Source organism: Macrotis lagotis, chromosome 3, assembly GCF_037893015.1.
Source record: "Macrotis lagotis isolate mMagLag1 chromosome 3, bilby.v1.9.chrom.fasta, whole genome shotgun sequence".
Classification (NCBI taxonomy): Eukaryota; Metazoa; Chordata; class Mammalia; order Peramelemorphia; family Peramelidae; genus Macrotis; species Macrotis lagotis.
The window spans coordinates 34,169,295-34,183,589 of record NC_133660.1 but is presented as its reverse complement, the minus strand read 5'-3'; the positions used below and the strand labels follow the sequence as shown (position 1 = coordinate 34,183,589).

At 36.3% G+C, this 14,295-nt stretch overlaps 1 protein-coding gene across 1 annotated transcript in view; it reads left to right on the top strand.

Moving 5' to 3' along the window:
* The window catches only part of ADAMTS3 (ADAM metallopeptidase with thrombospondin type 1 motif 3), a 296,116-nt gene that overhangs the window by 237,663 nt on the left and 44,158 nt on the right, over nt 1–14,295 (top strand). Inside the window, exons 10-13 of the mRNA XM_074228436.1 lie at nt 597–729; nt 2,789–2,902; nt 11,593–11,738; nt 12,904–13,079. Of these exons, the coding sequence (XP_074084537.1) occupies nt 597–729; nt 2,789–2,902; nt 11,593–11,738; nt 12,904–13,079 (569 nt within the window). The remainder of the gene's footprint in view (nt 1–596; nt 730–2,788; nt 2,903–11,592; nt 11,739–12,903; nt 13,080–14,295) is intronic.

The window sequence follows — 14,295 nt, the reverse complement described above, 5'->3', positions numbered from 1 at the left end:
ACAACAATCTTTACAATGTAAATGAAATACAGGGCTTATCACCCTAAAGCAGTTATGGAAAGATGAATACTTCCTAGTTAAAAAAAAGGAGAAAGCAAATTGATAACATATTCTTAGAAGATGGTAAGTACATTGGAAATTTACAGATAAGGGGCAGCTAGGTAGTGCAGTGGATAGAGTACCAATCCCAAAGTCAGAAGGACTTGAGTTCAAATCTGGTCTCAGACACTTAAAACCTACTTAACTGTGTGACTTTGGGTAATTCACTTAACCCCACTGTATTGCAAAAACTAAAAAAAAAAAAAGAAAATTACAGAAATATTTTTAGAACTAGTAGGTATAAACGTACCAAGCAATAGTAAAAGTTTACATGCTATTAGCTACATGCCATTAAATTTGTTGAATTTTATTTTTCTATGATATAATTATGAGTAGAATTAAAATTCCCTTAAGGAAGATGTCCTTCTTTCCTCTTCTCCTCATTTTTCTCTTTCCTTCTCTTATGTCCCTATCTCTTCTTCTTTTCACTGTGGTTATTATCTTCGTAGAAACATGTCCAAAATCTTAACTGTATCCACTATTTACCTATATCACAGTTCCTATGACTGTCTTCTTGATGACCCTTTTGAACATGATTGGCCCAAACTCCCAGAACTACCAGGAATCAATTATTCTATGGATGAACAATGCCGCTTTGATTTTGGTGTTGGATACAAAATGTGTACTGCGGTAAGTCACCCAAAGTAATATTAAAACTTAAATGATAAAATCTATGCACCTAATTCTGGTTAGATGAGTGATGCTAAATGCACATTCCTCATTTTAAGTAATTTATACTATGGAAGATGACTGGGATCAGATCCACAGAGACTTAGAAAGAAAGAGGATGAAGAGGTAAAAACCTGGATTTTGGTTTCCTTCAAGTTTAAGAGCAATGATTAATCGCCTTACAATAAAAAAAAAATTTGTAGTTAATGATTTCCCTTAGGTTCCCTTCAAATCTTTCTTTTTTTTTTTTAGCATTTAAATTAGAACCAGGTAAATTCCTTTGTCATAATAAAATGTAGTCTTAGCACAAATAATTTAACAATACTCTACTTACCTTTGACTCGATGTTATCAGGAAAGGAAATTTCATGAGCAAGGAGAAGCTTATTGGAGGAAAACTTCCAAGTACAAGATATGGTAATGAGGAAGGGAAGAGTTCTTAAGACTTGATGCTTTAGTTAACCAGTATGGATAAATTCGGTGTTTATGGATAGAATTGGGATAAAATCATACATGTGTTTAGGCAGATGCATATATGGACCTGTGTTTATTTGCATACACAATATATGCATACATATAAATGTATACTTATTATCTCCTTATCATTCTAGAATATTAGGAAGGGTCTTAAATGCAAAGTGAGGAATACTTGGAATTGATCCCCGCATCTGATATTTTTCTATACATGAGAATAGGCAATTAACTTTATTTCTGTGATCCTCACTTTCTTCACCTATGTCATAGAATTTCTGTGAAGAAACGCCTTTGTGAATGATGTCCCAGAAATCCTAGTTCAGTTTGAAACTCTTCAAGCTTAAAATTTGTAATTTTATCCTAGAGGCATTTGGGGGCCATAGAATATTTTTGAGCAGGGCAGGTCAGATATGTACTTTAGGAAGATTGTTTTGATACTTAACACTTGTAGGATAGATAGATTGGAGGGAAGAGAGACTGGAGAGATATAAAGGTATTTAAAGTTTAAAATTGTGCTGCCTCCTGAGACAGTATATAAATATATCTCTCTATGTATGCATCTATCTTTCTATCTAAATATCCATCCACTCATCCATCCATTTAACCAACTACCTATCTGTCTGTCTATCTATCTATCTATCTAGCTAGCTAGCTAGCTAGCTAGCATATCTTCTGCAGACACCTTTGGTACATATATTTCTATTGTTAACTACAAAATTTCAGATTAGAAAAATATGATGGAAGTAACTTCCTCACAGAAGAATTCCCTATATCATTGAAATCATAGATTCAGTTCTTTCTTTCTTTCTTTCTTTCTTTCTTTCTTTCTTTCTTTCTTTCTTTCTTTCTTTCTTTCTTTCCTTCCTTCCTTCCTTCCTTCCTTCCTTCCTTCCTTCCTTCCTTTCTCTCTCTTTCTTTCTCTCTCTTTCTCTTTCTTTTTCTTTCTCTCTTTCTTTATCTATCTATCTATAATTCTTTCAAATACAATGGTTCTTTTTGATTCAATTAAATGAATTACATGATTGCTATTATAACTACTAACAGTTCATATTTATAGGGATGCAATGAAATCATTTTGATTGAAGCTTTGTTTTACCTAAAATTTGCTTAATAATAGTCACTGTCTGCTTCCTAGACTTCTACACTATGAATTTAACTATATTAATGATAATTACAGTCATAGGTTTTAAAAATGGAAAAGACCTTGAAGGCTAGTTCCTCATTTTACAGAGGGGGAAATTGAAGCCAAGAAATTTTCCTTTATATTAGTAAAGAAAGCAGATAAGCATGAAAAATTGAGTAATCATAAGATTAGAAATTGATTATATTGATATTTATTTACTTATCAATTTATTAACATGATGATTTCAGATAAGCCAAAATAATATCTATTTGGGAATCACACAATAGTCTACTTAAACATATTGCAATTTTTGCTAATAAACTGAAATAAAACAAACAAGAAACACGAAGTAGATTTGAAACATACTAATTTTGAATGTTATATTGTCTACAATGTCATTTAAGCAATTTCCTCTATTTTTCAGTTCCGAACCTTTGATCCATGTAAACAGCTATGGTGTAGCCATCCTGATAATCCCTACTTCTGTAAGACAAAGAAAGGACCCCCACTTGATGGAACTGAGTGTGCCCCTGGAAAAGTGAGTATATCTCATTTAAACTTTAACCTTAACATTGCTGGTATGTGTTTGCATAAAGGGGAATGGCAAGTTTTATGGGTGCATGCCTTTCTTTTCCCTACCATACTGGTAAATCTAAATAACCACTGGTATATAAAACTTCAGTGTAGTTAGACTTTGAGTTAAAATCCAAAGCACTAACTCCCTTAAAGTTGCTTGCATCCTTTCCTCCCCCAAGATTTTATTTATTTTGAGTTTTACAATTTTTCCCCTAATCTAGCTTCCCTCCCCCCAGCCCCCACAGAAGGCAATTTGCCAGTCCATACATTGTTTCTATGGTATATATTGATCCAAATTGAATGTGATGAGAGAGAAATCATATCCTTAAGGAAGAAAAATAAAGTATTAAGAGATAGAAAAATTACATAATAAGATAACGTTTTTTTTCTAAATTGAAGGTAATAGCCTTTGGTCTTTGTTCAAACTCTACAATTCTTTCTCTGGTTTCCTCCTTAAGTCTATCATATCTAGGTTTTGTAACAATCTATTTACCTCCTTAACTTCTTTCTTGTTTATTTTATGATTAGATTTATCCAAATCTGAGAGTGGGCGGTTGAGGTCTCCCACTAGTAGAGTTTTGCTGTCTATATCTTCCTGTAATTCTTTCAGCTTCTCCTCTAAGAATTTGGATATTATCCCATTGGGTGCATACATACTCAGACTTTATTGTCTATAATACCTTTTTGGAGGATATAGTTTCCTTCCTTAACTCTTCTAACGCTATTTTTGCAGCTGTTTTGTCTGAGATAAGGATTGCTACTCCTGCTTTTTTCACTTCAGCTGAAGCAAAATATATTTTGCTCCAACCTTTTACCTTTATTCTCTATGTATCTCTCTACTTCAAATGAGTTTCTTGTAAGCAGCATATTGTAGGATTCTGGTTTTTAATCCACTCTGCTATTCACTTACATTTTATGGGAGAGTTCATTCCATTAACATTCAAACTTACAATTACTAGCTCTTTATTGCCCTCTGTGCTATCTTCCCTCTGATAGTATTTTCCCCCCTTTTCACATCATCCATATTTCCCAGTATTTTGTTTCTGAATACTGCCTCCTTCATCGTGTTTGCCCTCCTATATCCACTCCTCTTCTTTCCCCTTTCCCTTTCCCCCCTTTTTCCCTTTTCCTTCTATTAGTTCCCCTTTTCTCACCCTCTCTATGTCAGTCCCCCCCATCCCCTTTTCCCCTTTTAATACTTGAAAGGTAAAATGTTTCTTAAGTTAACTGAGTTTGTGTGTAAATTAACTTTAAGCCAAGTCTGATGAGAGGAAGATTCAGGTGTTTCTCATATCCTCCCTTCTCCCCCTCTATTACAATAGGTCTTTTTGACCTATTGTATGAGATTTACCCCATTCAATCCCCTCCATCCTCCTGTCTCCTTCCTGTCCCCCTTTTTAAGGAGGTAGTGTTTTTCAATCATTCTGAGTCATAAAAAATCACAAGTATCCATCACTTCTGGCCAAGTATATTCTAATAGAGTTACAATTCTTGAGAGTTATTAGAGTCTCTCTCCCAAATAAGGATATAACCAGTTTCTTTCCACTGGATAGGAGTCTCATGGATAAGTCATCAGTGTCCATCACTTTTGGCTAAATATATTCTCTCTGATAGTTACAATTCTCAAGAATCATGAGAATCTTTTCCCCATGCTGGGATATAGCCAGTTTCATCTTATTGGATAGCAGTATTTTTCTCTTTACCCCCCCCTTTTTTTAACCTTTTCATGTGTCTCTTGAACCTCCTGTTTGATGTCCAGATTTTCTATTTAGCTCTGGTCTTTTCATCAGGAATTGTTGGAAGTCTCCCATTTCATTAAATGACCATCTTTTCCCCTGGAAGAGAAGGCTCAGTTTTGCCAGATAATAGATTCTTAGCTGCATTCCAAGTTCCCTTGCTCTTCAGAATATCTCATTCCAGGCCCTTCGATCCATTAATGTTGATGCAGCCAGGTCCTGCATAATCTTTACTGTGGCTCCTTGGTATTTAAATTGTTTCTTTCTAGCTGCTTGCAGGATTTTCACTTTTTTATCTGATAGCTCTGGAATTTGGTCACAACATTCCTTGGTGTTTTCATTTTAGGATCTCTTTCCAGAGGGTATCGATGTATTCTTTCAATAACTATTTTGCCCTCTGGTTCCATGATATCAAGGCAATTTTCCATCTCTAAATCCTGTAATATTAAGTCTGGGATTTTTCTCTCTTCAGTGTTTTCAGAAAGGCCTATAATTCTCAGGATGTCCCTCCTTGATCTATTCTCGAGGTCAGTGGTTTTACTGATGAGATAGTTTACATTTTCTTCTATTTTTTATTTTTTTGGTTTTGTTTAACAGACTCTTGCTATCTCATGAAGTCATTAGTTTCCACAGACACCATTCTTTTTTTAAGAGAAGAATTTTCTTCATTTACCTTTTGCAACTCCTTTTCCAATTGGTTAACTCTATTTTTGTAAGAATTTTCCCTTTGACCAATTGAGGTTTTCAGAGAATTGTTTTCTTATTGCAAGGTGTTAATTTTCTCTTCCAAATTTTCCAATTGATTTTTAAAATCCTTCCTTATTTCTTCAAGGAAGTCTTACTGTACTGAGCAGGTCATATTCTCCTTAGAGGTTCTAGGTCTCTCTGAGTTAGGGTCTTTTCCTTCCAAGAATTTTTCTATGGACTCTCCTTTGTGCTGGCCTTTCTTCATTATCTGAAGACCTTGAGTTGGAGAGGGGCTGGTTCACAGAGGTTTGGTGTTGGGATCCCTAGAGGCTTTACTCACTGAGTGTAATATCTCCAGCTGTCCAGTAGGGGGTACTGGTTGCTTTCTCTTGTGTGTCTGTGACCATGATTGAGACCCTCTCCCTTGGCCTGGAGGGAGTGGTTGAAGCTGTTGAATACTTTTATCTTTGATCAATGGTGGCCTCTACCCTGGGGTGAGGTCATCACTCTCCCTATTCCCAGCTGAGCTGGTTCTGCTGCTGGCCTTAGCCTGGGGCCAGAGGTGGACTGTAATTGTGTTTGTTCTGGGAAGAGGCTTCAGTTGAAATGAAGGTATGGACTCTGAGTTCTTCCAGACCGGAGGAGCTCAGGGATCGATGTCTACAGCTCTCCCACACCAGAACGCTCCCTCCAGTCCTGCTTGCAAGCTCTAGAGGGTCAGCACCACCACCAATGCCTCTGCTCCCTAGTTGGCCTGAGCCCCTGTGGCCAACCAGGCTCTAGCCCCACTGGTGCTCAAGCCAGTCCCATTCTCAGGCCCTCAGGCTCCTGGCCTCCTGCCCTGATGCTAATCAGGTTAATCCTAGGCTGATCTAGTCTCCTAATCTCACCTGGTCCTGCACTCCTGGCAGAGTCGCCCTCTGTGCCTGGACTCACCCATGATCTCAGAAGACAGATCATGAGGTGGATGTTCTTCTCCTCGTTTTTCCTTTTGGGTTTTGTGGATTGAATTTTAAGAGATTTGTTTCATATCATATATGAGGGAAGAGCAGGAGACCTTTAGCACTGTGCCTGTCTTCTCTCTACTATCTTGGCTGGAAGTCCAGCTTGTACCCTTTTGAGGGGATTGAAATTACTTTCTGGTTTCTTCCTTCTGAAAGTTTCTCAGCATGGATGTTTTGTAACCCCATGAAGAAGAAGGGCTTACTTTACTAGGAAAAACTCCCTAGAGTACTCTAAACCTTAAAGGAATATAAGTTGGATTTCCCTGTCAGAGAACTCTTGTGTGAATGGACAGATTACACTAATCACAGAAAAAAAAATAAACTCAAACAAACAAAATAGCCATATTGAGATCTCCAGTTGACAAACCTTGTCTATATTAGCAATACATTTTTCAGTTATTTCTGATTCATTGTGACCTCATTTGGGGTTTTCTTGGCAGAGTGACTGGAGTAGTTTGCCTTTCCTTCTCCAGCTCATTTTATAAATGAGGAAACTGAGCAAATATGATAAAAATGACTTGCCTAACTAATGTCACACAGTAAGTGTCTGATATCAGATTTGAATACTTAAAGAAGTATTCCTTATGATGGAACACTGTTGTTCTATAAGAAATCATAGGTACAAGCTTCAGAAAGCCTGGAGAGACTTACATGAATTGTTGATGAATGAAATGAGCAGAACCTGAAGAGCATTATACACACTAACAACAACATTGAATGATGATCCAGTATGATGGACTTCTTCATTTCAGCAGTAAATTAATCAAAATCAATTCTAAAAGGCTTGTGATGGAAAAGACCATCCATATCCAGAGAGAGAACTGTGGAGTTTAAATGCAGACCAAAGTTTACTATCTCCAGTTTTTAAAAGCTGTCTTATGAGTTGTATCTTTTTTTTCTTGCTAATGTTTTTTTTCCCTTCCATTTGGGCTTGATTCTTCTTTCACAACATGATTAATTTGGATTTGTGTTTAGTACGATTACACATGTAGAGCCTATATTAGATTGCTTTTTATTGGGGGAGGAAGGGAGGGAGGGAGAAAAATGTAAAACTCAAAACCTTGCAAAAAGTATTTCGTGAAGACTACTGTTGCATTTTTTGGAAAAACAAATAAACAAAATATTTTAAAAGGCAAAAAAGAAGAGTATTCTTTACTCCAGGAGGAGCATTTTATTCACTAGCTGCTCCAATAAAATAAAATACATTGACTAAGAATTTTTTTCCTGATGGTTATGGACTTCCTAAGGCACTTCATTCATACTCTTTCTTAACTTTAATCCAAATTGTTTTACTTATAGCTCCATATAATTGCCAAAATAATATTCCTAGTTTATTAATACTCTTAGTAAACTCCCTTGGTTCCCTATATGTCTGGAATGTATTGCAGATTCTTCTTTTTGGCATTTGTAACACTTCACAAGCTGGTTCTAACCTAAGTTTCTATCTTTTGATAAATTACTTCCCTTGTTGTATTCTTAGCCCAGGCAAACTGGCCTTGCTGTGGCTTACCTAAGATATTCAGTTCCAAAGACTTCCATGATTTTTCACAAGCTGTGCCCATGCCTGGAATGTATTCCCTTATCACTTTGACCTCTTCCAAGTTCATGTAAAATGTTACCTCCTATGTGAATCTTTAATGAACATCTTAAAACTCCTCCAATTACCATGAATTTATTTTCTATAAACAGATATATGCATGTATATGAATAGATAGAATAACTTGTTTAATTATTATATATTCAAGACACATGTAATATATAAATAATATTACTATTTTAATATATTCAATATATTACATATAATCACATAATATGTGATCATATATAAAATCTAACCCATCTCCCAATAATTAACTCAGTGCCTGTCACTTGATACACATTTAACAAATACCTAACTGGTAGATTAATAAATAGCATATATTTTATTGAATTAGGCATATAAAATCTAAATGTCAAAAGCATGAATTCAGAGTTGATACCTTATTTTAAAATAAAAACCTTCTGGTAGGATGCCTCTAAGCAGACAACTCTTAGAAAACTTGGATGGTTATCCATGTTGAACCAGTTCTTACTCTTGGGAACATTAGCAATTCATTTAATCTTTCAGAGATTTATTCTTTAACTTTCCTTCTAAGATTGTTTTAAGGTTCGATATAGTGTATGACAAAAGGATTTTGAAAATGAAGGTCGATACAGATATAATTTATGGTTGTTGTAAAGTAAATCAATATATGCCAGTGCTACTGTTATTTTAAAGGGTATAAATTGGGGCGGCTAGGTGGTGCAATGGATAAAGCAATGGCCCTGGAGTCAGGAGTACCTGGGTTCAAATACGGTCTCAGACATTTAATAATTACCTAGCTGTGTGACCTTGGGCCACTTAACCCCATTTACCTTGCAAAAAAAAACCCCTAAAAATAAAAATAAAGGGTATAAATCTGGCCTTTGGAGGAGCTCCAAGGCTATAGTTGTTGACATACATGAGAGTACAGAATCTAGTGGAGCATTCCTCATTCTAGTACCCTGGATGACCCCCACATTCTTGTTGGTTATGAGAAGCTACTTTTGTTTTAGTGTGACCAGTAAAAGTCAGAATAAGGTAATTCCCTAGAATCTCTTCTCATTACTTTGGAAAGTTGCAAATAATTGAATCATAAATAGTCATATTAATGTTTTGTTCTCACTATGTATGTAATTTAAAAAATCCCTTCTGCTCTGCTCTTTCATGTTGATGATTATATAGTTTCATTTCAGGAAGCTATGAAACCTATATCCAAGTTCCTTTTTCCACAATGCAAATTTCAGATTTTTATATTATGTTTGGGACTAATTTTAAATAATTCTTTTAACTGAGAAGTAGAAAATTGAGGACTTTTATTAATGAATCAACCAATAAGTTAAAAAGTTATTCTCATAGGGTACATTACATTCCAGTTATTTATGTTCTATCAGAGGAATAATGTGTTTAAGTATGTATACAAGATTATTCTCATGGTCTCTCTGATTAACCTTGGATTTGTTTGTGAAACATGAGGGCCCCATGGCTTGGGTTGACCACCATGTTGTGCCCATATCACAGAAGGTGCTTTATGAGCAAAGCAGAATTAGAATACCTCAAAAGAAATGTGTGAGATGCACAAATTTAGAGATATCTCCACTCCAAATTGTTCACATGATATATTTGTATATGACCTGTGGTTGAGGCTTCTGATCTCTTATTGGTAGGATCAGTGACAGTCAGACCCACTGTATCTTTTTTTAATATCTCATTTATTTGTTTTTCTAGCTACATGCAATGATAGTTTTTACCAGTCTTTTTTTTTTGGTGAGGTTTTGAGTTTTACAATTTTTCTCCCTCCCCCTTCCCCATTACAGAAAGCAATCTGTTATAGGCTCTACATTTATAAACATACTAAACATAGATCCATAATAATCATGTTGTGAGGAGAGAATCAGATCCAAAAGGAAGAAAGAAAGCATTAGAGAGGGGAAAAAATGACATACTACATGAAAAAACTTTTTTAAAAATGAAGATAATAAGCTTTGCTCTTCATTTAAACTCCACCTTTAAATATCCTTCTCTGGATGGGGATGGTATTTTTTTTTTTTAGGTTTTTGCTAGGCAATGGGGTTAAGTGGCTTGCCCAAGGCCACACAGCTAGGGAATTATTAAGTGTCTGAGACCGGATTTGAACCCAGGCACTCCTGACTCCAGGGCCAGTGCTCTATCCACTGTGCCACCTAGCCACCCGGGGATGGTATTTTTCATTACAAATCTTTTTAAATTGTCTTTGATTATTGTCCTCTTGAAATGAACAATTCCACCTCATGTTATTGATGTAGACACACTCTATCTTGATCCCAAAATAATGATGTCATTTTGGTTCTCTTTGAGAACAAAGGACAACAACTAAAGAACACACACACACACACACACACACACACACACACACACATACACACTATTTATTTTACCATATACTACACAGCCAATGTGTCAGAAGAGGGACTCAGACCAATTCCATTATATCATACTTATATAGAGAGGACTGCCACCATCACAAACTGCTGCCAATGTGGTTTTCCCTAAAACACAATTCCTTTTATTAATGATATTTTTTCCTCTCTCTCTCTTGCTTTTCTTTTCTTTTCTTTTTTTTTTTTTTGGTTTTTTAAATAATAATAAATTTTAAGAACCCTTACATAATTTAATAATTTTAATAATAATAAATTTAAGTGCACTTAAATAATAATAAATACTTGCCCCAGGTCACATAGCTAGTAAATATTGTCTAAGGTTGGATTTGAACTCAGGTCCTCCTGACTACAGGGTCTGTACTGTGACCACTGTGTCACCTAGCTGCCCCTAAAATACAATTTTGATTGTGCATTTCTCTCTTACCCCCCCCGCCCCCAATTAAATGACACTGGCTTCCTTTAATTTCTGGATTCAAATATAAAATCCCATTTGGATAAATACCAAACTCTTTACTACCTGGCCTCAGCCTATCTCCCTAGGCCTATTTGCTTTATTATCTTCTTTGCATTCATTGGTCCAGCCAGACTGACTTTATTGCTTTATTCTTCAGCAACATTCCATCATTCATTTCTTTTTCTTTGCCCTGGCTGTGATCCATTCCTGGAATGTGCTCCCTCTTCATCAATGCATTTTTAGATCTTGGTTTCTATCTGGATGCATATCAAGTGATAGATACCACCTGCATAAGTCTTTTTCCAAGTGCTAATGCCTTCCCCATCATGATTACCTTATATTTTCTATCTGCTTTGTGTTAACCTATATACGTGTTTGGAGTCAGAAAGATTCATCTTTGTGATTTCAAATTTGACCTCAGACACTAAGTCACTTACCATATTTTCCTCAGTTTTCTCATCTGCAAAATGAGCTGGCAAGTCACTCCAATATCTTTACCAAAAAAATTTCAAATGGGGTCAGGAAGAATCACCACTGGAAAATGATTCAGCACAAATGCATGTACTTTTTATCTCCCCATTAGAATATAACTCTTTGAAGGCAAGGATTATTTTAGTTTTTCCTTTTTATCTACAGCATTGATATAGAGTGGGCACTTAAATGACTGTTGATTGATATGAATCATATTGCAGCAAGTGAATTATTTTCATTATTTCATTTTTTATTTCATTATTTCATTATTCATCATATTAATTATGTTAATAATCTAGTTCATGTCTTGATTTTTCTCAAGTGGTGCTATAAGGGTCACTGCATGTGGAAGAATGCCAATCAAGAGAAGCAGGATGGAAACTGGGGGTCCTGGACCAAATTTGGCTCCTGTTCTCGTACATGTGGGACGGGAGTTCGCTTCAGGACACGCCAATGCAATAACCCAATGTGAGTGAAAACTTATTTTAGGAAAATCATATAACTGTTGTTATTAATAGGTTGTTTGATCTGATGGACTTGAACCCTAACCTCAAAGCCATTTTTATGCAGTAGCCAATCCCATTTGAAAATTTAGGGAATCCCAACTATCTTATTTCATGAGCAAAAATTTAAAATTTCATTAAAATTTCCAATATACTTGTCCAAATTTGAAGTAGAAAGAACCCTTACATGGGTTAACTTTTTTGACTTGGTTTTACTCTCAGGTTGTGTCCCCAGAGGGCAACTGCCCCTCTAAGGCTCCAGGTAGTGTTTATGGGTCTGTTGGTCTGTTCTTTGAATACCATAACCCAAGAGCCTCAACTAGTGTTTTTCCTCTCAATAGTCAGCTAAAGTTAAAGCATTTACTAAAATAAAATGAAGCATTTACTAAAATAATAAAACAACAGCTATAACATATGTGTTGCATTCTCCTCCTAAGACAGGTAGCATTGGTATGAGTGGGCAGAAGTTATTCTATTCCATGATTCTCCTTGATGGCTTTCTGTGAGAACTGAAGGAAAAAGTGATACATAGAGATGGACCCACCCAGTTTCCTCTCTGTTCTCTAGAACAACATCTTGCCCAGAAATGAAGAGGCAGTTTTCCAAAAGTGTTTCTAAAAGAAAAAAAAGAAAATATTCTTATCTTTATTTGACTTGAGCAGAACTAAAAAAGCCCTTGTTTGGATAGGATTTATAAGACTAAGATTTTCTCCAGTTTCTGCCATCAGACATGAATTTACTGATATGATGACATTTCTGTCCCTCTCTAAGTCTGTGCCAATTGCAGATTAGTTTCCTAAGGATAAAATTTGATCAATACTTTTTTCATTTGGAATATCAGTTGTATATTTGGCAGCAGGGGTGGTAATGGTGGCAGGAATCCCTTTTCTGGGCAAAGAAGCTTATTTTTTATTTGTTTGTGCCCAGATCATCAAAACGTATGTTTCTCAACTTTAAGAATTTGTTTTTTGTATGCTTTGTAGAAAGGTTTTAAAGTTGGGAAGCCTGATTCCAGTCTCTTGAAGTGGCAGCCCAAAACCTCTGGCATTGGGCCTTTGAGCCAATGAGTGGAAACTTCCCCTCAAGAACCAAGAGCCAAGAAACCTTTTTAAAGCTTGTCTTCTCTTTAGGCCAATCAATGGTGGTCAGGATTGCCCTGGCGTTAATTTTGAGTACCAGCTTTGTAACACTGAAGAGTGCTCGAAGGTCTTTGAGGATTTTCGAGCCCAACAGTGCCAGCAACGGAACTCCCACTTTGAATATCAGAACAGCAAACACCACTGGCTGCCCTTTGAACATGCAGATGGTGAGTCCAATCTTCTTGTTGTTGGCATCTTACCAAGGACACTTTGAAATGAAAGTTCAAAGGCTATTTGACTTGTTGAGTTTGCATTGGTGACAAATAAGGTAGGTGTTGATCAGGAATCCTCACCTAAGTTTTCATGTATATAGACAAGTGGAGGCTAAGTTGGAGCTGCCTCTTATTTAAGGAAATAGGAACCAGGATAAGTGTATTGGATAAATGACTGGAATTCCAAACTGGACTCTTCTTCTGGAGAGTAACTGTGGAACATATAAGCTGATGGAGGATTGATGCAGAACACACACACACACACACACACACACACACACACACACACACACATACAGACACCTTTATTAAACACAAGAATAATTAAGAATGAATGTCCTGAATTTTTTTATCTACTAAAAACATGTGAGTGAATTGATGTCACATGGCAGCTTGGAAGTAAGATGTAGAGTAAGATAGTAAGATGACCTGGGTTCAAACCTCACATTTGATGCTTTATTTATACCAAGAATGTGATGCCCCATCATAAGTAAAATGAGGAGTTGATCTATAATCAGGGTCTATACTTCCTTCCTCCTTTAGCTCTATGATCTATGAAGGGAAAGAAAGAAGGGAGGGGAGAACAAAGGAAAGGGAAGAGATGAAAAGGGAGGGAGAGGAGAGGGAAAGGAAAGGAGGGGAGATAAAGAGGAGGGAAGGGAGGGGAGAGAAAGAAAAGAGGGAAAGGGGAAAGGAAAGAAAAGAAAAAAGAGAAAAGGAAAGGAAGAAAAAGGAAGGAACTCTATTTTTTATTTTGAGGTTTTTTTATTTAAGGAACTCTATTGCACTTCTATTTTAGCGATAATTATTAGAAGGATCAAGAGAGGGAAAGCTTGCACCATGATCCTGCTGAGTTCTGCATCTCAGCACCTCCTTGCCTCTATCATCTGTTGCTTCAGATGGAACAAGAGATGCTACCTCCTCTGATCGTTTCCCTTGGAGAAAGATAGAAATGGTCAAGTAGCCTTCTGTTTCACAGGAAGGGAATTTTGGATGTTCCCACCAGTATTCCCAGGACAGAGGTGACAAACATGATCTTTGTGGCCATTCTGTTCCTCCATTTTCCTGATGGGCAGTAGATCTGCCTCTGAGGCTGGAGTCTAGCTTCCTTTGGAATTAGGAATTTAGGGAAGCTGGAGGAACATCAGAACAATTAATTCTTCCCTGACCA